Raw genomic sequence first — 22,318 nt, 5'->3', positions numbered from 1 at the left:
TGGTGCTACAGTAACCATTTGCTAATGATGAATTAATTAGTTTTAATAGATTCATCTCGCGAATTAGACTCCATTTATGCAATTAGTTTTGTAATTAGCATCTGCTTAGTCCTCCTAATTAGCATCCGAATATTCAATGTGATCCTGCTAAAGTTTAACACCTTGTATCAAACATCCTTAACCAGCAGCTCTAATCTGTCACTATCCTGACATATTTATAGCAGTGTACCCTAAGGTCCGTCACCAAGCATCTTACTTGATGAGCATCTTCGTCACCGCCACATGCCCTCTGTCCGAGCCAACTTGCAAACATCATTCGTAGCCCACCATTGCATCGTCAACCTTGCTACCATCCGCCGCTAGTCCTCGGCACGACCACCACTCAGCGATTCATGTGTCCTCCTAAACGGACATGTTCACGGCTCTTCTCCATATATAAAGATAAAATCACAGTTTTTGTTCTAAACAATCAATAGATTCACCTATTCGTCTCCTCGTTCATTTACATAGGCGCATTCGAGTTTAGTTTCATTAGATGTTATTTATCGCACTGGACGGTAGGCCGGACTAAAGACAATTCCGTTATTAAAAAAAAATGTTCCCAATTTAAACTTGACCGTCAAATCCAAAAACATGATGAGGAAAAAAATGATACCGAGCAGTTGTATGGATTACAAAACAAAAGAGTCTCAAAACTCTTATCTTGTGGTGTCATTCGGGTCCCTAAAGTCTCAAAATGCATTTTCAGGTCCCCAAATTTGTCTTAAGGTGTCACTGGGTCCATAAACTCTCAAAGTGCATATTTAGGCCCCCAAACTTGTCCTCGGGTTTCATCCGAGTCTCTAAACTCTCAAAATACATTTCAAATCTTAAAAAAAACTTGTTACACGTTGCTCATGGCAATGCTTACTCCTTGCCCGTTGCCTTTACAACCACCTTATGCTAGTGGTTGTGCATGTGCCGCTTGGCGCTTGATTGGGGATCTAAAAATGCACTTTGAGAGTCTAAGGACTCGGATGACACCTTGAGATAAGTTGGGGCATGAAAATGTGTTTTGAGAGTTTAGGGTCCGGATGATATCTTGAGATAAGTTTATAGATTTGAAAATATATTTTGAGAGTTTAGGAATCTAGATGACACGTTATGACAAGTTTAGGAACCGACCGCCCGCGTACTTTACGCAAACAAACACAGGAGAAAAAATGACACTGAGCTATACTTGGGCAAACTGTGAAACGTGCAGAAAAAAGAAGGGCAATGCAAATGCAAGGACACGAATCTTTTGAACAGAAAAAATGTACTAAGCATGCAGCTCTAGGAGCACCGCACGGTCACCCAGGGGGTGCCTCAGTCCTCTCTCATCCATCAAATCAGAACCTAATCATTGCTGAGAAGAAAGGCGCCACGGGGACGGATAGGTTGTATGAATGGATGGATGGCTTTTAATTCAGACTCGCCGTGTCTCCATCTGCAGGCAACGTTCCAGTTCCAGCAATCAGGATGCATGAGAAAAAGAGGAGGACCAGCAAGCCAGTAACCACTGGGTTCCGCGGTGTCAGTGGTGCCCCAGGCCAACATCTTCGTCGATCACATGCTTGTTGTTTGTCACGGGCATAGATCGAGTGCGATCTGGTTATGGGTGCAACTTGCAATGGAAGACCAAACTGTTTTTTTTATGAGATAAAAGACCAAACTGTTTGTAGCGAACGTGGTCACTACAAAACAAGCATTGTACTTGACCTTTTGACTTGGAGCTTATTTGGTTTCACGGGTGAGATCAGTTGGTTCTTGACGGGCGCATTTTCTTCTTAGGGTCGTATGGTTTCGGACGAGGTAGTCGAACCAAATCCGAGAAACGGTTGCATTCATGCATACGGGATGGACAACTCAATAACGGATAAGTATGTTTTAGGCCGAGATGATTAAAATTTAAAACCGAATGGTTCGGGATGGTATCATGAGCACGAACCAATCACGCTATTAGTTACTCACCACACTCCTTGTTTATTTACTCATAACAACCATACTAGGATAGAAATTAGAAAGAAAACTCTCAAGATGGGATTTTCTGTACGGGGAGTTTCATGAGCATTAATTTTCATGCTACATCACAATTTTACTGACTTGCCAAGATATTTACGAGGAGAGAGGAGTAGTTATTTCATCATATATGAGAGAAGTTTCATCCCCATGAAACTAGTTCTCAGTCTTGTTAACTGTATAATGAAACTGTTGACTGAGACTGGCCTTACTTGAAGCGCACAATTGTACGCTGGCAAATCCTCCGGTGACAGCCGCACAAAGCGGGAAGGCCCCAGTCGACGGCACGTGTGACATCAGCAGCAACACTGGTTAATGAGTAGCAAACGGAGACCTTATTTAGTCGGGCTTATGGTGCTCCGATTCCAACCACTGTAGCGTGCAGTGGTGTTAGAGGAATCATTTGTGGCTCCTTCAGCTCCTCCGCCAGATGTGAGAGAGAGGGAAAAAAGAGAGAAAAGAGACTGCGTGCTACGGTAAAATGTCAAGAGGAGTCGAGCCCCGTGGGGCTGCACCAAACTGGCCCGGAAGCGCACAGCGAACTGTGCAGCAGCGACTTCACTCCTCCCCTTTCTCTTTGGGGATTAATTGAGGGGGAGCAACCTGGACCCGCTGTTCAGGGAGTAGTGGGGCGGAGGCCCGTTCGGGGCCCGCGTCCCCGGCGACAGGAGGCGGCCCACGCGCGCGCCCTCACGTGTTGGGGCCGGCCTCCCGGATCGAGCTGAGCGCGGCGAGCCCGGCTGCCCGAGTCACGCACAGTGGTTGACGCCTGACGGCGGTGCGCCCGCGTGGTCCGGCCTCCGGCGCGCGGGAGACCTGTCAGCCAAGCCCCAGCGCCGCCACATGCCGTGCCGGTGCCGCGTCGCCTTCCGGCACCTCAGTTCTCCGTGCCTCCCCGGCGAGCGAGCGGGCGGCCGACTGGTCCGTAGCAGCGGAGCTCGCCCGCCGCGCCCCTGCTCCAAACTCAAAATCCGAGATCAAGTTTCGTGCCCTGTTTGGCGTTGAATTTGTGCAGTTTTTGGTCGTGTTCGTGACGGCTCGGGTGCCAACCAAATCGCCTACTCCATTTCCATTCCCATCCCCTTTTCCACGATTCACGTCACGATGGGTTTGATTGTGGCTACTGCTAGGCCCGGTCGTCCCATTAGGTTCTGAACGAGACCGCAGGACATAAAATTAGAATCAGTAGGTAGGCTCCACGAAAAGAATCTGAGGCCCCGTTTGGATCATTGGAATTGAATTCCATCCTAATAATCATAATTTAGACACAAATTAATTAAGCTAATATAATTGTATGTGGAATATAGTTGTATATTATAGTTGGTGATATGGGAGAGATACTTGTATGCTGCACTTCTACTATAGAGAAGCGAGTGTAAGAGCGTGCTATAAGAATTGAATTCCATCTAATAACCATAATCTATAGAATCAATTTCCATCTCCCACCCCATGAATTTAAGATAGGCTTATATCTAAACTTTGGAAAGTTGTGGAATGCCACATTCCAACATAAATTAGCCTACTCCATTAAATAGATTCCAATTCCTTGGACCCAAACGAGACCTGATCGAATTCGTAGCACCAACTTTTGGTTTTGAGTACTCTGTCCTAGCTCGTGCGCTCTAGAATTGCACTAGTAGGTAGGATGGGGCTCAATCAAATAATCGGTCACTTCGACTGCCATGGGTCCGGACGATTTTAGTTCCAAACTCACCCCCCCCCCCCCCCCCCCCCCCCCCCCCCGGTTCACTGTAAAAACCTAGTACGGAGTACTCCACTAAACTACTTCCAAATGAATAGGTAGTGTCTAGATGACATGAAGATCCTTCCAAATGAATATGCAGTTTCTTCATTCTGAGTGCCCTAAGATTGGTACACACTACTACCTCTGCTGATTCAGTTAAATGGGTGCGTCCACAATTGCGGAAACAGCTCACTCAATGCTCTGGACAAACAGAGAAACCATTAAGGACACAATCCAAGAACAGCATCAATAATAGGGGCAAGAATTTACATGCCAAGTGCAGTATGAATCTAATTTTTTCTCATACACTTGTTTGCCGCAAATAAACACAAAAAAGAAAAGAAAAGGAAAGAACACACGTCGCATGATTGATCACATTGCAAAACAACAACAGCAAGAAGAATGAAAAAAGGACGAGAACTCGCAAGAACACATGAAAACGCGTTCTTATTGCTAATTACTCCCCCGAGGCTCTCGTCGTCTCGCTGGCATTCCCAATGGAGAGGAGCCGTCACCACCTCCTCTGCAGGAACGCCAGGCGGTCGTTCTCGACGCCGGCCACCTCCAGCGTGCGGTCGATGCGGCCGACGACGGCGGACTTGAAGCTGAACGCCTCGTGCGCGCGGCCGCCGCACCCGCGCTGCATGCCGACGACGCCGCTCAGGCTCGCGCGGGACGACTCCACCACCACCACCTCGCTCAGCGGCACCCGCTTCCGAGCGCCGCCGCCGCAGGCGAGCTCCGGCCGCTGCTTCGGCGCGCTCTGCGACCGCACCTTCGCCTCCGAAGCCTGCGTGCTCGACATGTAGTTCCGGCAGCCGTTGAGCGACGGCGAGTAGCCCGCCACGGACTTGGTCGGGGTGGCCGGCGCGTGCGCGTGCACGTGCAGGTACCGCGGCGTGTTCTGCGCCGTCGCCGGCCGCGCCTTCTCCAGCGCGCACCAGTCGTAGTCCGGGAACTGGCGCGAGGTTGGCACGGCGATGCGCGGCGGCTGCGGCGGGCCGCCGGACAGGTAGCACGGCAGCGGCGAGCACGCGGAGTTAGCGCACCACTCCTCGCCACCGCTGCTGCCGGCGTCGACCAGCGGGGAGCTCGCGCGACGCGAGGATGAGCGCGACTTGGGCCGCCCCGGGTCCACCTCCACGATCTTGGGGCTCCGGTCGTACGCGTACGACGAGGACTCGACGCTCGCCGACATCCGCCGGCTGCCGTACGCCGGCGCGCCGTGCTCGCTCCGCGTGTCGTCGGCGTACCGCTCTTGCTGCACACCGGCCAATCACCCACAAACACGTCAGCAAGCAAACATCGACGGAAACGGCGAGACATTGGACGGCGCGTCGACGAGAGGCGTTCGTACCAGCGAGTAGCGCGGCCGGACGGGCGGGTGGTGGAGGTGCGGGAAGACGACTGGGACGCCGGCGCGGTGCGCGCGCACGGTGGCCTGAGCGCGGACGAGGGCCTGCATGCTGTGGAGCGTGGCGGCCGCCTGCCTGCGCACGAGGTAGCCCCGCACCAGCGCCTGCAGCTTCACAAGCGCCTTGAGCGCGCGCAACGCCTTCTTCGCCTGCGCAATTTTTACAGCAAAGAACAGTGGTGTGAAACAGAGCAAGGCGTACGAACATGGCGGAGAGACAAGGGCACTGTTCGATTCGATCACAGAGTTTGGCTTGGTGCGTGGCTGCTTAGCTTACCAAGAATCCTCGGAACGCCGTCTGGATCCTGACGGCGGCAGCGGCGCGGCCGCCGGCGGCGGTGGCGAGGGTGGGCGCGGCGCGGCCCTTGCTGGTGAGCCGCACGACGGCGACGGCCGCCTGGGCCGCGGCCACCGCCGCGTCCGCCGCCGCCGCAGTGGCCGCGGCCACGGCGATGGCGTGCTTGCTCTGCTCCCGCTCCCTGTTCGTCTCGTCGTAGGCCGCGGACCTGAGCCACGCGGCCTCCGCCGCGCGCGCGATCGCCGCGTTGCCCGAGCCGGCCGACACGGCGCCCGCGGCCGCGGCCGCGGCGGCCTCCGCCGAGTCCCGGGAGGACTTGCCGAAGCTCCAGCGCTTGGCGGTGGCCGGCGGGGGCGGCGGCTGGTCCTGCTGCCGCCTCTGGTCTTTACTGGCCTGCTCCTTCTTGCCCAGGAAGCTGCGGAACCACCGCGCCGCCTTGCCCATCGCCGGACCTGGCAGCTCGGGGCGCTGGCGCTGGTAGAGTAGAGTGAGAAGACACGAGTGAGGTGAGGTGACGGCAGTTAGAGGTGTCGAGTTTTGAATAAGAGAGGGAAAACGGAAGGGAAGCGTGCGAGAGGGCACGGGTTCGGGGGTGTTTGGATACGAGATGTTAAACTTTAACAGTGTCACATCAGATGTTCGGATGCTAATTAGGAGAACTAAACATGAGCTAATTATAAAACTAATTGCAGAACCCTGTGCTAATTCGCGAGACGAATCTATTAAGCCTAATTAATCCATCATTAGCAATTGGTTACTGTAGCACCACATTGTCAAATCATGGACTAATTAGGTTTAATAGATTCGTCTCGTGAATTACACTCCATCTGTGCAATTAGTTTTGTAATTAGCCTATGTTTAATACTCCTAATTAGCATCCAAACATCCGATGTGACAGGTGTTAAACTTTAACACATGGTTGCCAAACAGGCCTGAGGTGCGGGGAGCGGCCATTAGCGGACAAAGCGAAGCATGGGCCTCTCTGATCTCACTCGCTCTCTCTCACTGTCTCTCTCCTCGGCTCATCGCCATTAAAGTAAAGAAGAAACGGAAACGGATGCGAGGGAGTAGCGTGACGAGAGAGAGTGGGAGGGGGAGATCTGTTTGGGTACTCGAGGTTCGAAAAGGGACAGCGTCAGCCCAAAAAGACGCAAACAAGAAAGGGGGAGAAAGAAAAGGAAGGCAACCAGTTTGGGAGCAACAAGTGTAGAGCGCATTTTTGGAAACAAGAACATCTGCATGCAGTCTACTACCGGTCTATCTAGAGAGAGAAACTCGGAGGCGATGGTCTTTGCGTCAAATCAAAATTACGTGCATGAGAGAGAGAGAGAGAGAGAGAGAGAGAGCGCAAAAAAAATTGCAACCATTGAGAAGAATCTCACCCTTTTATCCTCTCCCTGAGCTTCAACTGTGGAGTTAAGCGATGGTGGTGCCCCAGCCCAGCCCAAGTTGGCAAGAAAAGCTAGACCATAACACATGGCAGACGCACAAGAGACGAGAGGGAGGAAACGAGGCGGGATCGATGCGGCCGTCGAATGGGACAAGGCATGCAACGCGAGCATGATCTCCATCTACAGTACGCGCTCCGATATGGCGATATCCAACCATGCAAGAGAAGGAAAACTCGGAGATGCAACGCAAACCAACAGCACGGGAGTAGAGAGAGAGAGAGAGAAGGCCGGGAAGCGGAGAGCGAGTGACCACCTCGAGATGAAGACGAAGGAGCTCGCCGGCGGCTAGCTTGCTGGTGCTCGCGATATCGGAATCAACCCCCACCTCACCCGGCGCTTCTGCTGGGGGAGCTTTTCAACTGCCTGCTGCGACCACCAGCCAGCTGCGCGCCCCTTCAACCCCCGTGAGCGGCGCGGCGCCTTGACCTGCAGGCGGATCGGAGGCTGGCGGCCACTACCACCCCCCACTACTGCAGCTGCAGCAGCATCTCCTCCATGCACGAGAGCTGACTGCTGACGAGCACGATCGGATCCCAGCCACACCTATCTGTGCACGGCAAAAAGGCTACGCTACAGGCCAGTGGCCCTGTAGGCGGTAGCCCCTGCGCCTGCCAACGGCAAAGCCGGATCGGAGGCGGAGGATCCCGCGCGCACGGACGTCGATCTCGTACGTACGTCACGGCGGGCCGGAGACGCGACCCAGAGCTGTGATGAGCTTTACGGTTGTACTGGGTGGTGCACTACTACCGGCGCAGCGCGGCATGCATGGAGGTGCAGGCGGACGGAGCAGGAGCTAGCGCACTACACCAGCCGCGTAGGCTTGCAATTCATGGCGGAAAGGCGATGGCGAAAAGGCTTGCTTAAATAGGCGAGGACGGACGGGACGGGAGGGACGAAGGGAAGGGGAGAAAAGGCATGGCATGCATGCTGCTGGCTGCAGCCTGCAGGGGTGGTTGCCGCCGCAGATCAGTGCATCGATCAGGGGGTGATTTGGAGAGCTTCGACTTGATGATCGGCGATCACGCATGCTACGACCGGAGCAAGCAAAAGCGTATGCATTTCATTTGCACTGTGCCCACACAGGCTCACTGACGCGAGTGTGCATGATGGTGTATGGGCATGGGCCTGCCGGCACGTGCGCCGGCCCAGGGGCCGGGTGCTCTTGAACCTGTCGTCTGCGTGCCGTCGTCGCGTCGTACCAGGCCAGCAGCGCATGTGTCGCGCACACCCACACACACTGTGTGGGGGTGGTAGTGAAGCCGAAGCATGCATCATTGTACCCTTTTCGCAATCAGCATGCCGGCCGGGGAGGTGTTTTGTTACTCGATATATTTTTCTTTTTGATGATCGGGTACGAGGGAGTTATGGAGGATGGATCGAGTCGCGTCCGTTCGATTTGGAAGCTAGGCCGTGTTTAGTTGGGGAATTTGGGAGGTGCCAAATTACTGTTACAGCACTGTAGCACACTGTAGCGTTTCGTTTGTATTTGTGAATTATTGTCCAAATATTGACTAATTAGGCTCAAAAGATTCGTCTCGCAAAGTACAACAAAACTGTGCAATTAGTTTTTAATTTCATCTACATTTAGTACTCCATGCATGTACCGCAAGTTTGATGTGATGGGGAATCTTCTTTTTGCATAGTGTCAAAGTTGGAAGTTGGGAGTAACTAAACATGGCCCTAGTAGTGGTGGATAGCGTTTGAATTTGAATCCTAGCTAGTTTGCATATCTTAATGCTCAAGGTACGTGTGTACATGATAGATGTACCACGGACGACGCATGATTACACGTTTCAGCTAGCGCACGTGCTGGTACGTGCCGTCCGGAGCAAGATTGGAAGAGCCTCACGCCCCGTTTGGCAGAGCCTGGGCTTCTTCCAAAACGGTTCCAGCTCTAGCTTCTTTGACAGAGTGACTTTTCCCGTGAAGTTGAAACCATTTTGCAAAATATTTTGTAAAACGGCTTCTCAATGTAATTATGAGTAATTTTATGATAAATTAATGCTTGGAGAGAGAGGAGAAGTCGGTGGTGGAACCATTTTTAAATTGCTCCTTTGGTAGGGCTTCATCAAAAATCGGTGGAGAAGCACTTTGAGAAGCCCTACCAAATGGGGCCTCCTCAGTGCTAGCCCTCGGATCCAACCAGTTCATCAACGGGTTTGCTGAAGCACACGCTCGAGTGACCTAGAGGGTGTTTGGATACGAGATGCTAAACTTTAGCGAGGTACATCGGATGTTCGGATGCTAATTAAAAGGACTAAACATGAGGTAATTATAAAACTAATTGCATAGATGCAGTCAAATTCGCGAGACGAATCTATTAAGGCTAATTAATCCATCATTAGCAAATGGTTACTGTAGCATCACATTGTCAAATCATGAACTAATTAGGCTTCATAGATTCGTCTCGCGAATTAGACTCCATCTGTGCAATTAGTTTTGTAAGTAGATTATGCTTAATACTTCTAATTTGTATCAAACATCCGATGTGACAGGTGTTAAAGTTTAGTAGGGGTATCAATACCCCTTGCTACCTTCGCTAAAGCACACTCGAGTGACCTTTTCATCAACGGGTTCGTGGAAGTCATGAGTGTGGCCACAAATTAGGCGCTTGTGGTAGCGCACCGGCATTGAAAGAGATGAGAGAGGAAATGTATGCGTTGCGAGCAATGTGATTGTTGGAGGGCGGCGTAATGGGGTTACCGACAGTTGAGTAGCTATAGAGAAAGCTGGTGTTACGGTTAGGGTTTATTTCGATGGCGGCTCCTCTCAATTTGGGATGAGAAAAGGTGGTAGGGGCTAGAGAAACAAACAGATATTGCTGGCTAACTGAGGGCGGAAACGAAAGCGGTGATGATAGAAGCCTGGCATCCGGTGAGCGCGGCACGCTTGCCATGATCGACAACAAAGCGACTGTGTGGTGCGGGGGCAAGATGCAGCATTCTCCGGAGAGAAATTGTTGAAAGTAGCGGTACGTGGCGAAATGCCTTAGATCGTGCTCAGGTGGTAATCAAAGCATCCAAGCGACTGCCACTTCGAAAACACAATTATGGTATCATTGGAGACTTGTGCGTGACGGTGAATACACGACCGACGGCCACCACCGTTTGTACCCGCCCGTGCGAAGTCCTTGACATCATGAACGCCACATCGTGGGACCATCATCAGAGGTTACCACAGTTTTTTTTTAATCTTGAAACTTAGTACTAGTACCACAGTACTTGTGATGATGCGGGTTATTTGAAGCCTCGCTCACCAAGTCACCATGCACATCTCGAGCCCAGCCACCCACTGGTCCAGTCCGCAAGTAGGAAGCCGGTTGCCGAGTCGTGTGACCCCTCCAGCCTCGACAGCTTCCACCGTCGCCGGCGCAAAAGCGCAACCCGTCTTCCGTCGTCATCATCACTCATCGCCGTAAAAGGCAGTTGCTCCGCCGCCAGCTAATCCATGCTGGACCCGTCGCCTAGCAGCTGGCTAGCTACCGAGTCCGTCGCCTCGCCTCGTCGGTCGCCGCCGACCCGGGTCACGAGCCACGCAGCTTTCCAGGTCGAGATGGCGCGGCGCCTCCTTTTTTTTTTCCTTCCCCGCGGCCGATGGCCGTGACCACCCGCACGCCCGCGCGCGCCCGGGGCGCGCCCCATGGACCCTGGTACAGCGCCGTGGGATTACGGAAGCTAAGCTGAGGGGCTCTTCCGTCCTTTTCCGGGGGCGGCGGAACGGGCCTGGACGCCGTACGGTGATCCCGGGCGGTTCGCGCTCGGCTTTTACGGCGTTCCGTCCGCGGCCGCGTAATATGCGTTCCGTCCTCTGGCAAAATGTTAGTACAAACCTAAGCTGGCCGTGGCCGGAGTCCTGGACCACCGTGCCCGTCACAGTTTGTAACGTAGTGCTACATTTCCGGGTTTTTTTTTTTACCTGCCTGGGACCAGCTCGCTCGCATGCAGTACGGCGGAGTCGGAGCTGGTGGGGATAGAGTAGACAGGTGATGTAGGATCATGGATAGGATTGGATTGGATACGTGACGGTTATATTAATCCAACCATAGCAGTAGCTCCGAATTCGAACGCTGGGACTGGGAGCATGGAGGTGGCCTCGCTCGGTAACAAATTCAAAAACCGCTTTGCGTGATGCAAACGTATGTGTACAAGTACAAACACACATATAGGTCAGTGGCCAGGCGTGTGCGTAGTACGTACCAGCAGCGTCCTACCCGCACGGCCTCCAAATCATTTCCAACCGAGCCGTGCGGGCCGGCCGGAGCACGTACGTACGCGCGTCCTCCGCGGCTCTGCCCCGCTCCTCCCCACCGCCGCCGGCGGCGGTCGCGGAGGCGTACGTACGTATGCGAGCGGCTGCTGCTGCACGTGACCGGCGATCCCACCTCCTCGCCGGCACCCGATGGAGAGGTGCGCGGTGGTTCTTTTGTTTATCCGGTCCCGTGCGACGCGACGCCTTTCCTGGGGCCGCGCGCCCCCATCCATACACGCACCGACCGGCACCGGCTTGCTCCTGCTCCTGCAGCTAAGATCCTGGAATCTTTTTATCTGGAGGGAGACACGCAGGCAGCGTTCAGCAACGCTGCGGGTGGGCTACTGGGCTTTGCGCAGAGATAAGAGAGAGAACCAGCACGTCCATCCGATCTCAGATTTTCAGAATTCAGAGGTAGAGAGAGAGAGAGAGAGAGAGACTGGGCCTCTGGACCGCGCGCGAGGGAAGAAGGAATCTTCTCCGGCGACGTCAGGTGACGGCATGGTCGGTTTTTATTCCCCTGCCTGGCTGCCTGGCACCACGGGGGCCTGCCTGTCCTGACGCCCCTGACCCCAGACCGCGCGCCGCTGCCGGCCTCGGGCCGCGGGATTCAAACAGCGACCGACGCCCCAGAATCCCCAGTAGCCAGGGGTACGACGGTCATTGCGCCCCTCGCCGTACCGCAACGACCAGCTCCTGGCCTCCTGCCCGCCGTGGGGCGCCTCGGAGGCCGCGCGAGAACTCGAGCTCGAGTGCTCCACGGCCGCCTCCGTGGTCGACCAGGCGGGCAGGCCGGATCACATCGCGGTGTCCCCTGTCCCGTGTCCGGCCGCGCCACAACCCGCAAGGCCACAACATCAATGGGAAGGCTGCGTCCGGCCGGCGGGCCAATCATCACATCGCGCGTGGCTTCGCAACCCCTGCAGGCACGCAATGCGGACGTGCAGGGGGCATTATTGTGCCGTCACGTGACCGAACCAGCCGCCCTGTTCCCTTGACGCTGATTTATGATGGTCGTTTTGAAACTGACGGTGATTGCTTGTGGCGCAAGTGATTTCGCTAGATTTGTCTTCGCTCCTTAAGCATTCTCGTTTCAGAAATGGGCATGGTGGCATCGATTCTGGGCCTTGCCGCCTTGTGATAGTGAGTGGACGGACGCTCGCAGCTGGCCCAATGGTGGATTCGATTATGGGCCTCGGCCCATGGCGCCTCACAAATTCTCATCGTGACATTTCACGGTCTAACTTAGCAGCCGAATTGAATCCGAGCGATGTTACGTACTAGTAGCATTGCAAAATTCCGTGCAATCACGGTCAGTCTGCAGGGAGGAAAGGGAAAGGTAATGCACCAAAAGTCTTGAGCATTTTGTCTGCCCTTTTTGTTTCAAGATGACCAGTCAGGCTGCTATCGGAAGTTTTGTGAGCAGCCACATCACTTTCAATCCACCAACCTACTCAGATTAACAAAAAAGGGGAAAAGATGGAACTTTACTCGACTAGGCTGCTACTAATATCTCTTGATAGCAAATCGTCAAGCAGTGTGACGATACATGCTGTTGGTACTTAAGTAGTATGGTGTACCCGCATCAAGAAGGCCATTCTGGGTCACTAGGTGGTGTGCCATACGTAACTTTGATGACGGAATTTTATATCATAATTTATTTACTTAATGCAACAAGAAGATGTTTATGACACAGTTTTTTTAAACTAAACCTACATCTACGTGCGAGTCTCAAAATATTTAATCCCAATTCGTTTCTATGGAATAGTGAGGCTCAGTTGGAAACGTATCAGTTACGAGCAAAAAAAATCGTGGAAAAGGGATATTACTCCCAGCAAGGTGCCTTGACGTGATGCCTAAAGAGGAGAGATGCTACAACAAGCTATGCTAGTTTGAATTTTCGACGCCGAAAGGGGAAAAAAAATTCACAGCCTGCTCCCAAACAAAAAAAAGCGAAAAAAGTACAGAAATAAAGCGACCCTTCATTTTCGAGCAATTTTTGAAGCTCGCAGCCGCAAGAGCCGCTCTGATATTTCCTGGGCTACTATCCTATGTAAATCTTTCCTGGGATATGCAAAAGCTTTTAGAGCATTTTCGTTGTCTCTTTGCTTGAAAGGTGAGCACCGAGGCTGCTAACTGCAAGTTGAGTCTTAGCAGGCACCAGACAATCGAGGAGCCAAGCAGGTACAAGGAGAGCAGCCCGGCTATCTATCTTTGGTCCACCGCATTATACTTTAGGGGTGTTTGGATTCGAGGTGCTAAATTTTATGAGGGTCACATCGAATGTTCGGACGCTAATTAGGAGGACTAAATATGAGCTAATTATAAAACTAACTGCAGAACTCCTATACTAATTCGCCAGACGAATCTATTAAGCCTAATTAATCCATAATTAGCAAATGGTTACTGTAGCACCACATTGTCAAATCATGAACTAATTAGACTTAATAGATTCGTCTCGCGAATTAGACTCCATCTGTACAATTAGTTTTATAATTAGACTATATTTAATACTCCTAATTAGTATCCAAACATCTGATGTGACAGGTAAACTGTTTAGGACAACTCCTTTACCTATTTTGGCGGAGCCGTCGAGCATCAAACTTCAAAATTTTTCGCTTACGTTCCATCAAATTTTTTGTGCCTTTGAATATGAAAACTCAATAGCACCTGGAATGGCAAAAAATACGCCATCACAGTTTGCACCCTTGAGCTCTTGAAAAAGGAAGAAGAGAACACCCTACCAGTGACAAACATACACCCGCTGACCCACGGATTATCGGCAGAAGCCGTGTGCGGGCCACCACCTGGCATAGGCTGGCGCTGGCCTGAATGCCTGATGCCCTGATCTCATCTCATCAGTGCTGGAGGGGGATTGTCAGCCACGTCAGAGTCTCTGTACAGCTAAAAAAAAAAAAGCAAAACCGAGTAAAAACGACGTACCCTTCGTGGCCAAACTGCATTCCGCTCTATTAAAAAGCCGTGAGGAAGAGGGTGGGATTTGCATGCTCCTGAAGAATATGGATCGGAGGCCAAGGAATTCATCCCTCAACTTGTAGATTTTAAGGAGGTGAGCAGAATGGAGGAGAGTTTTAAAGAATGGTTGGAGACTACGTGCTCCACTGTTCCAGGTGAAAATTTGATGTTTTCCTTCTTGTTTTATCATTTTGCTTACTCGAATTAGGGGCACAAAATCTCATCTGGTTCGTCTTTGACCTGAAGGGTTGCTCAGCGCATAAACTTTTTTACATGAATAGTGGACTGCACATACTGCCTCATTTCATGGACAATGGTAAGTTCGAACAAATTCTTCTAGGCATTTCTACATCCTCCTAACTATACTGCATTTTCTTTTTATATTTTATATTATTATGTTCACGACATGGGTGTGTTGGTTTCTTTGCTCTTTATTGCAAGACCAATTTATCTCTTGCTTCCTGCACTAGGCTGTTTCTTATTGATCCTTTTCCTGAATAATTATAAGATTAGTTCGTGCTTTGGAATTGTAAAACCCGTTCTATTATTTGTGCACTATTTGGCATTTTAATTTATTTTATTTAAGTGAGAGATTATTAGGTTAACGTTCTGTCACACAAAAGCAAGGTAAGCTTGCTTATTGCAGCTTATATCAGTATTTCCTTCTCACTTCAACTGTACTAATCGGATTAATAATGTCCCATCATATGAACCACACTTTATGTTGTTCACCTATTTTCACCGATCGGTCATGAGTTACTTGCCGCAGTAAGATGCTGCTACTCTCTTCAATAGCATCAGGTTACATATACACACTGAAGTAAAGTTTATTAGAACGGAAAAACAAAATGATTCTTCTGATCTTCCTGCAAGTGGCAAGCGTTTGTATTCTAAGCCTTTTGATTTGGTTTCTAATATAATTTAGTTGATAAGAAATTTATTGGTCCCGATTGTCATAAGATCTTAGAAGCCCGATTAGATCTCTGTCCAATTCAATTGGCATGTAGCTGAGAAGGTGGGTTGTATTCTGGTAGGGAATATTAGCTTGAGAAAAATACCCTGTTAATATGGAGTCCAATTTGGACAATATTTTACTATCTTTTGAATTATATGGTGAAGCATCGTATTTTATCCTACTATCCTATTGTATTACAGCTTCATATTGCAAATGCTGTAAGTTCCCAAAAAAACAGGGAACGTATGAGATGACAATGCTTTGATCCCTTTCCCATTATCTCATCAATACAAAGGCAAATATATTATCCTTTATCCCTTTTCCATTATCTCCGTAATTAAGAAAGGGACTTCAGAGATTTTAGTGATAAAGGGCCGGCTGATAACTCAGGCGCAGGGAGGGGAAATCACCCTGATGATTTTATGGAACAAGGGTTACATTTCCTTATGAGCCTATGTTTAATTCTAGATGTCTTTTTTACAAAACGTGGTGGGTACATATTCCAAACCAGCTGTGCAACATTGTCATGAATATTTTGTTTTCATCTTGTGTTGCAATATTGATCCCTTGTATGAATGTATGATAAACTGATGGCTTTATCTGATTATGTCATGCAGTGTGATGAGGGAAGCTACAATGCAGAGTATGAACATATTGGTTTTCAGAGGTACTTACTACTTGTTTGTGAAGTTGGCTTCCACATGTATTAAAATGCATATGGCCGAATGGCACGACAAGAGTGCTAAGATATCATTGTGAGCTCTTTGCTGATTGTTGGCTTAGCGATTGTTCTTTCAATTGAGCTATATATATTTCTTGTTGCTCATAGACTGAAAGTTTGCCAAATTGTGTCAGTCCGTTAGACTAGTTTTCGGCTCATAGACTGAAAGTACAGCAAACAACTGTATTAGCTCGGGTGCCGTTTGCACGGGTGATTCTTTGTTTGCCGTGTTGGCTTTTTAGTTAGGTTGTACATAGTAGAATGCAAACTTTCTCAATTGATCTTACTATTTCCATTTCTCTGTGCCTATGGAATGGTCAAGATGTGGTCAGTGATAACCAAAGCTATATATCTTATTTTAGTGTTTGACATGTGCGGCCATTTTGTAGGGTGATCAGCATGCTTAGCATGGGTGAGTTTTGGAGCTTTCAGAATTTGACAGGGTCAGACTAATCTGGCTTCTCCTCATTACAGAACTGAATTGAGAACTCTATAGAGTTGGAGCATAGAATTTAGTTGTAATATATGGGAATTTTGAATTGCAGTATTGACTGTTTCTATGCAGTAACTGGCGGTGTAGAACATCTCGAATCTGTTTGACACAGCAGTTACTTTTTTTTGTAAATACACATGTTCTTGATAGGCAGGAACATGAGTGATCACAATGGTGATAAAAAAGCTGTTAAAAGTACTAAGCTTTTTCTGATACAGAAACATGTGTCTAGCTGAATGGTGTCTACAGGAACAGCTTCTATAATTTGTTACTTATACTAATTCAGTGGTATGCCAAATCTTTTTCTTTATGAATTGACTATTTCCACCACTTCATGTTCCCTTCATATGCTTATGACTTTTGGACACTGACACTCGCTCTCATCCAAATATGGTCATTTTTTTTTCTTTTTCCCTTTTCTTTGACATATGTTTTTCCTTCTTTTTTTTTTGAGCAAAGCAGGTCTGTTGGTATGCATGTTTTGGGTACTATATGTGACCCAACTTTAACTATGGGGTGAATTTAGAATTAGAATGGCTCATGTAGGTTGGAAGGAGCACCATATTTCATAAGCCTCATACTTTACACCATTTTCACTATTACCGCGGTCTTTACTGTTAAACTCCAGATGGAAGAGTAGTCAAATATTTGGTGAGGAGTTTAAGCTATTCATATCATAATTATAGCTTCGGTCTTATCTAAGACATTAAATGTCTATTATTTGGATGTAGTGATCTGTATGTATCCTATAAACTAATATTGTTCATCATATCAAGATTTATGTCTGAATTCCGTAACTATACTGAGAAAGTAGATTTATGTCAGATTTCTGTTATATCTGATAAGAAAGTAGAAGTTTCTTATCACAATGAAAGAGATGGTATGCATTCACCATAACAAGAGAAGTTAATTTATTTTTATCTCTAATGTCCATGTCCTCTTACCTATTTAAAGTTTCATATGAGGATCATGAAAGAGCTTACTTTAATTCTGCTGACTGGGCTTTGGGGAAGGTATTACTTTGATTCTGCTGACTGGGCTTTGGGGAAGGTACTGTCCTAATATTTTCAGGATTGGTTGTTTATCCAGGGTCTGTTCAGGCTGTTTGGTTCGGTGAGCTTGAATCGTTACTACAGTTGGGCATAAGGCAAAGAGCAAATGTATATTCAGTTTCAAGTGTTGTGTTAAGTTTGAACTGAGACATGGCGTTGGATTATAATTTTACTTGAATTAACTATTTTTGTATACTATGTTTATGCTTGTTTATCACTATTACGCAAATGTTGATGCTTGTGGATTTCAATGAGCCTTAAACAATACGTTGATTAGATCAACACCATATTTCCCACGCTCTTCATATTGCGCTGAAATATTTTACTACCCGTAGCAACGCACGGCGCACTGACCTAGTGAGGTGTAAAACCCACTCGAAACCAGCTGCCCAGGTCAAACCTTTGACTTCAGGGCCAAACGTCATTCGCTGCAGCCACCTGAAAATTCGCAAAGAGGCCAGCCTTGCTCCGCTGAATTTCTCGCTTACGTTGCAAATCAGATAAGATCTTTTGAAAATGACAATTTTGAGAGAACTAATCATCCTAGATTGTCGTTTTAGTGTCATCAATATATTTGCGAGATGCACGAGATTGTTGTAGTTTTCTTCTTACGCCGCGGCGGGTACTCGAGTGCTACTAGTTTTCCACTAATTTTATCTCACGAATCACCACCAACTGGATTCATCGTAAAAAATATATTCCTTATAGTTTACGATAAGAGATGTGATTGACTAGAAGTAAATATGGATACTAATTTCATGCGCAGCAAACAATCCGAGGCTCTTGTCAGTTGCGAGTTGTGACTCGTGGGATGCAGAACGCACAGTGTCATCACGGAACCTTTTTAGCTGTGATTGTACACTTACCTCGGCAAGCTTTATCAAAAAAAAAAAAAAACTAGGCAAGCAAAAACATTGCTCTTGTCGGCCGGAAATCGGGAGTACGAAAAAGATGCTGGCGGCGACTCCATCCCCCGGTCAAAGCCAAGCAAACTTTTCATGGCCTTCCCGTGGGCAATGGCGGAGGACTAGAGGAGGAGGAGAATTCAAAGCAGCGCTCTTGGCAAGGCGATGCCGCGCCAGCGCCGCCTCCCCCTTTATCCAGCAAGGATAATAATTAAATAATTACTCCAGTAACAGATAATTATTATATCCAGTAAACAAATCTATTTTACTTTTACTTTACCCACCACGGCGAGTCCGACTCAGCCTCTTCTAGTAGATCCGGGTGAACCTCGTTCGCGTCCGACTCGCATCGCATCATCTTCTTTCCTCGACGCGGGCGGAGGCTATAAATAAAGCTCGCGAGGCCGCGGCCAAACCCAAATCCTCCTCCACGGATTGCGCACCAAGGCTTGATCATCACAAAATCACAAGCGTATAGCGCTAGATTTTTCCTCTCTCCCTCGCTGTGGCCCAAGAAAGCAATCGCCAAGAATCCCTTGCTGTTGCTGATCCTCGGTTTCTTGGGGTGATTCCGGAGCGGGATCCGGCATTCGACCGAGTTCTTGCGCCTGCAAGATCGCAGCTTTTGTTTCTCGGTTGCTGAGCGGGAGTTGTTGGGCGGCTTGGTTTGGTCGGGTGATCGAGGAGGTCGGGAACTAATCCACGATGGTGGCGGCGGCGGCGGAGCGGGTGGTGGCGGAGCTCCGGGAGGCGTGCGCGGCGCCGGCGGCGCGGCTGAACGAGGTGGCGGCGGCTATGGAGGCGGAGATGCGGGCCGGCCTGCGCGAGGAGGGCGGCAGCAAGATCAAGATGATCATCTCCTACGTCGACAACCTCCCCACGGGGTAATTACCTGTACCTCCTCCTACCATTGCTAATCGCTAGTACTCCGTACCACACAATTTGCTAAGTTAACTTCACTTGGTCCGTGAACAGCGAGAAGAAAAGTTAGTGTTTTTATTTTTAATCTTCCTTTTTCCGATGCCGAATCTCTGTGAACATCTACTCTGATCCTATACTGCGAAAGATTAGCCGGGCCATTTACTACCTTTGGTCAATACTACAATTAGTACACGTAAATCAATTGGTACACGTAAATCACGGTGGACGTCATTGATGCTAGGACGTTTTGCACTCCAAATTGGCTTAGTTTTGCAAGCATCAGCTGCTGCGTCTGCGCTGTCTCCGCGGACTCATCTGTTCCCTGTCTAGAAAGCGTGCTCTCCTACTCGATCTGCGCTGGGCCGTTGGCGTCTCCGTGCCCGCCCGCCGGCCCGCGTGACCGCGCGACACCTTGTGGCGGCGGAACGTGCCGTCGTGCGAGCCTGGCGTGCCAAGCCGAGGCGCCTCCAGTGCGCTGCGGCAAGTTGGCACGTTGCAGCCAACAGCCCAGTCGACGCGTGGCGACGGGGAGGAGGTTGTTGGCGACCAGCGCACAGCTGCTTGGTGTTTTTCCCTGTCTAGCACTCTGAATCTAGCCCAACAAATGGAACAGCCAGCTCTCACTTGCGTGGCGTCGGCTGCTAACGAACAGTCATACCTGCCAGTCTCCATGGAGCCTCCGGTGATGAGTTGCTCCAGCTGTGCTGACGAACAAAATAGACCCGCTTTCTGGTTCAAGTCAAAAACAGATACAATTACAGTTTGATGGTCATTTTTTCACATTTTGACCACCTGTTCATGTTTCCCATAGTACGCCTCTAATTCTGAAGTCAATTACAAAAATCAGAAATGAGGATCGTTTCATTGACTTGGTTGGTTGAAGTCGGAACAGATAAGGATGGCCGTTTGATGGTCATTTTTTCACATTTCGACCACCTGTTCATGTTTCCAATCGTACGCCTCTAATTCTGAAGTCAACTTGCTTACAAGTCGTTAATTGTTACTACAAAATCCAGGAATGAAGAGGGTTTTTTCTACTCCTTGGATCTCGGGGGAACAAACTTCCGGGTCCTGCGCGTGCAGCTCGCGGGGAAAGAGAAGCGCGTCGCCAAGCGTGAGTCGAAGGAGGTCTCCATCCCTCCTCACCTCATGTCAGGCAACGCGTCGGTGAGAACAGCATAGTTCACAGCTTCGTTTGAACTGTCCGTTTACGTTCCGTCCCACCCGTGGTGTTCACCCGCTGAATTCTTCAGGAGCTGTTCGGCTTCATTGCTTCCGCGCTAGCCAAGGTCATCGTGGACGAAGGGCGTAACGATGTGTTTGAAGACAAGCATAGGGAGCTGGGGTTCACGTTCTCGTTCCCTGTGAGACAAACATCGATTGCGTCAGGCACTCTCATCAAGTGGACCAAAGCGTTCTCAATCGATGATGCTGTAAGTATTCATCTTGTGGCGAGCCATTCTATTTGGTGCCCACTGTCATTTGCAAAATCCTACAAGGACTGTGTGGTTCTTATGCCAAGGCATTTCTGAAACTTTTCAGGTAGGCGAAGATGTCGTCGCAGAATTGCGGACGGCCATGGAGAAGCATGGCGTTGACATGCGTGTGGCTGCATTGGTTAGTTCTTACTAGTTTCTTATCTGATCTATCATTATCTCTATTCTGGTACAGACAGTCTTTTCCTATGGTAGGATCACACCTTGACATTATATTTTTCATGGTTCAGATCAATGACACCGTTGGGACACTGGCTGCCGGTAGATACAACGATGAGGATGTCGTCATCGGTGTCATATTAGGAACTGGCTCAAATGCTGCATATGTTGAAGAGGCAAGCGCCATACCAAAGTTTGAGGGCGAGTTACCTAAATCAGGAAACATGGTACAGCTGAATCCTCACTTCAAGTAACTTGTGCACATTGAACATAATTATGTCTGTCATTTACAAACTTATCAACATGCTTTCTTCTGCATTTTAGGTGATCAATACGGAATGGGGTAACTTCTACTCATCCTGCCTCCCAATCACAGAATATGATCAGGCATTAGACGAGGAGAGTTTAAACCCAGGAGAGCAGGTGGGTTTGTCAAGAAATTGTTTATAATGCTATCATTCACGTTAGCAAAAAAAACACTTATACAGTTCAACTATGACTTGTTTTTCAGATCTTCGAGAAGTTGATTTCTGGAATGTACCTCGGAGAAATCGTGAGGCGGGTGCTTCTTAAAATCGCCTCACAGTCTACGCTCTTTGGCAAAGTCAACCACACTAAGCTCAAAACTCGATTCATTCTGAGGTATATTTATAGATGCAAGTGGCATTACTTAATACTGCCGTAATAGCTTCATGAAACACACTTGCAGGAGACAACTAAACGTATGCTATTGCTGACTAAATTTTCAGGACTCCTGATATCTCTGCAATGCACCATGACGAAACGCCTGATCTGAGAATCGTGGCCGAGAAACTGGCAGACAACTTCAAGATCAAGGACACAAGCCTCGAGACGAGGAAGATGGTCGTCGAGATCTGCGACGTCGTCACCAGCAGGTCAGCACGTCTGGCCGCAGCAGGGATCGTGGGGATCCTCAGGAAGATCGGGAGGGCCGTCCCCGGCGACGAGCGGCGGTCGGTCGTCGCCATCGACGGCGGCTTGTTTGAGCACTACACCGAGTTCAGGCAGTGCCTGGAGAGCACGCTGGTGGAGCTGCTGGGCGAGGAGGCGTCCAGGTCGGTGGCGGTGAAGCTGACCAAGGACGGGTCCGGTCTCGGCGCCGCCCTGATCGCGGCTGCTCACTCGCAGTACCAGCACTGAGTGGCCGTGTCGCTGTGCGAGTTCAGGTTCCAGGCTCCTTTTCTGGCGCTCGTGATGTACTTACAATGTAGTGAGTTCATGTATGTTCTTCAAACAAGGTTGTTTGAAATCTGCCAAACAAATGTTCAAATGGAATGTGCTATTCAGAAGAAAGCCTTGAAGTTGAAACAGCTCTGAATGCCTGCTGGTTCCATCTCCAGAAATCTTGGGCCTTCTCATGTAGGAAGATCCGCGGCCCACAACCTGAATCTGTCGTCAGATATAAATAGAGCGATAGTGGATAG

The 22,318-nt window shown here is 49.4% G+C and overlaps 2 protein-coding genes across 3 annotated transcripts; one reads left to right on the top strand and one right to left on the bottom strand.

Moving 5' to 3' along the window:
- Nucleotides 1-3,993: 3,993 nt before the first annotated feature.
- Nucleotides 3,994-7,930, bottom strand: LOC101784815 (protein IQ-DOMAIN 14). 2 transcript variants are annotated; one of them, XM_014804898.2, is made up of 4 exons: nt 7,201-7,930; nt 5,476-5,970; nt 5,142-5,348; nt 3,994-5,045 (listed from the first exon to the last, which is right to left on the bottom strand). In XM_014804898.2, the coding sequence occupies exons 2-4, from the start codon at nt 5,938-5,940 to the stop codon at nt 4,296-4,298; spliced, it is 1,422 nt and encodes a 473-aa protein (XP_014660384.1). In that variant the 5' UTR covers nt 5,941-5,970; nt 7,201-7,930; the 3' UTR covers nt 3,994-4,295. The 2 variants fall into 2 exon arrangements, with proteins under 2 accessions (XP_014660384.1, XP_022680613.1); XM_022824878.1 differs by lacking the exon at nt 7,201-7,930 and adding an exon at nt 6,879-7,186.
- Nucleotides 7,931-18,667: 10,737 nt separating this feature from the next.
- On the top strand, nt 18,668-22,198 carry LOC101784144 (hexokinase-7). The gene is made up of 8 exons (XM_004960833.4): nt 18,668-19,181; nt 20,235-20,385; nt 20,472-20,651; nt 20,761-20,835; nt 20,945-21,100; nt 21,198-21,296; nt 21,385-21,515; nt 21,623-22,198. The coding sequence occupies exons 1-8, from the start codon at nt 19,003-19,005 to the stop codon at nt 22,032-22,034; spliced, it is 1,383 nt and encodes a 460-aa protein (XP_004960890.1). The 5' UTR covers nt 18,668-19,002; the 3' UTR covers nt 22,035-22,198.
- The last annotated feature ends 120 nt before the right edge of the window (nt 22,199-22,318 follow it).

The sequence above is a fragment of the Setaria italica genome, chromosome III (genome assembly GCF_000263155.2).
Source record: "Setaria italica strain Yugu1 chromosome III, Setaria_italica_v2.0, whole genome shotgun sequence".
In the NCBI taxonomy this organism is placed as follows: Eukaryota; Viridiplantae; Streptophyta; class Magnoliopsida; order Poales; family Poaceae; genus Setaria; species Setaria italica.
Note: the sequence above shows the minus strand (reverse complement) of the source record. Positions and strands in the feature narration are given on the sequence as shown.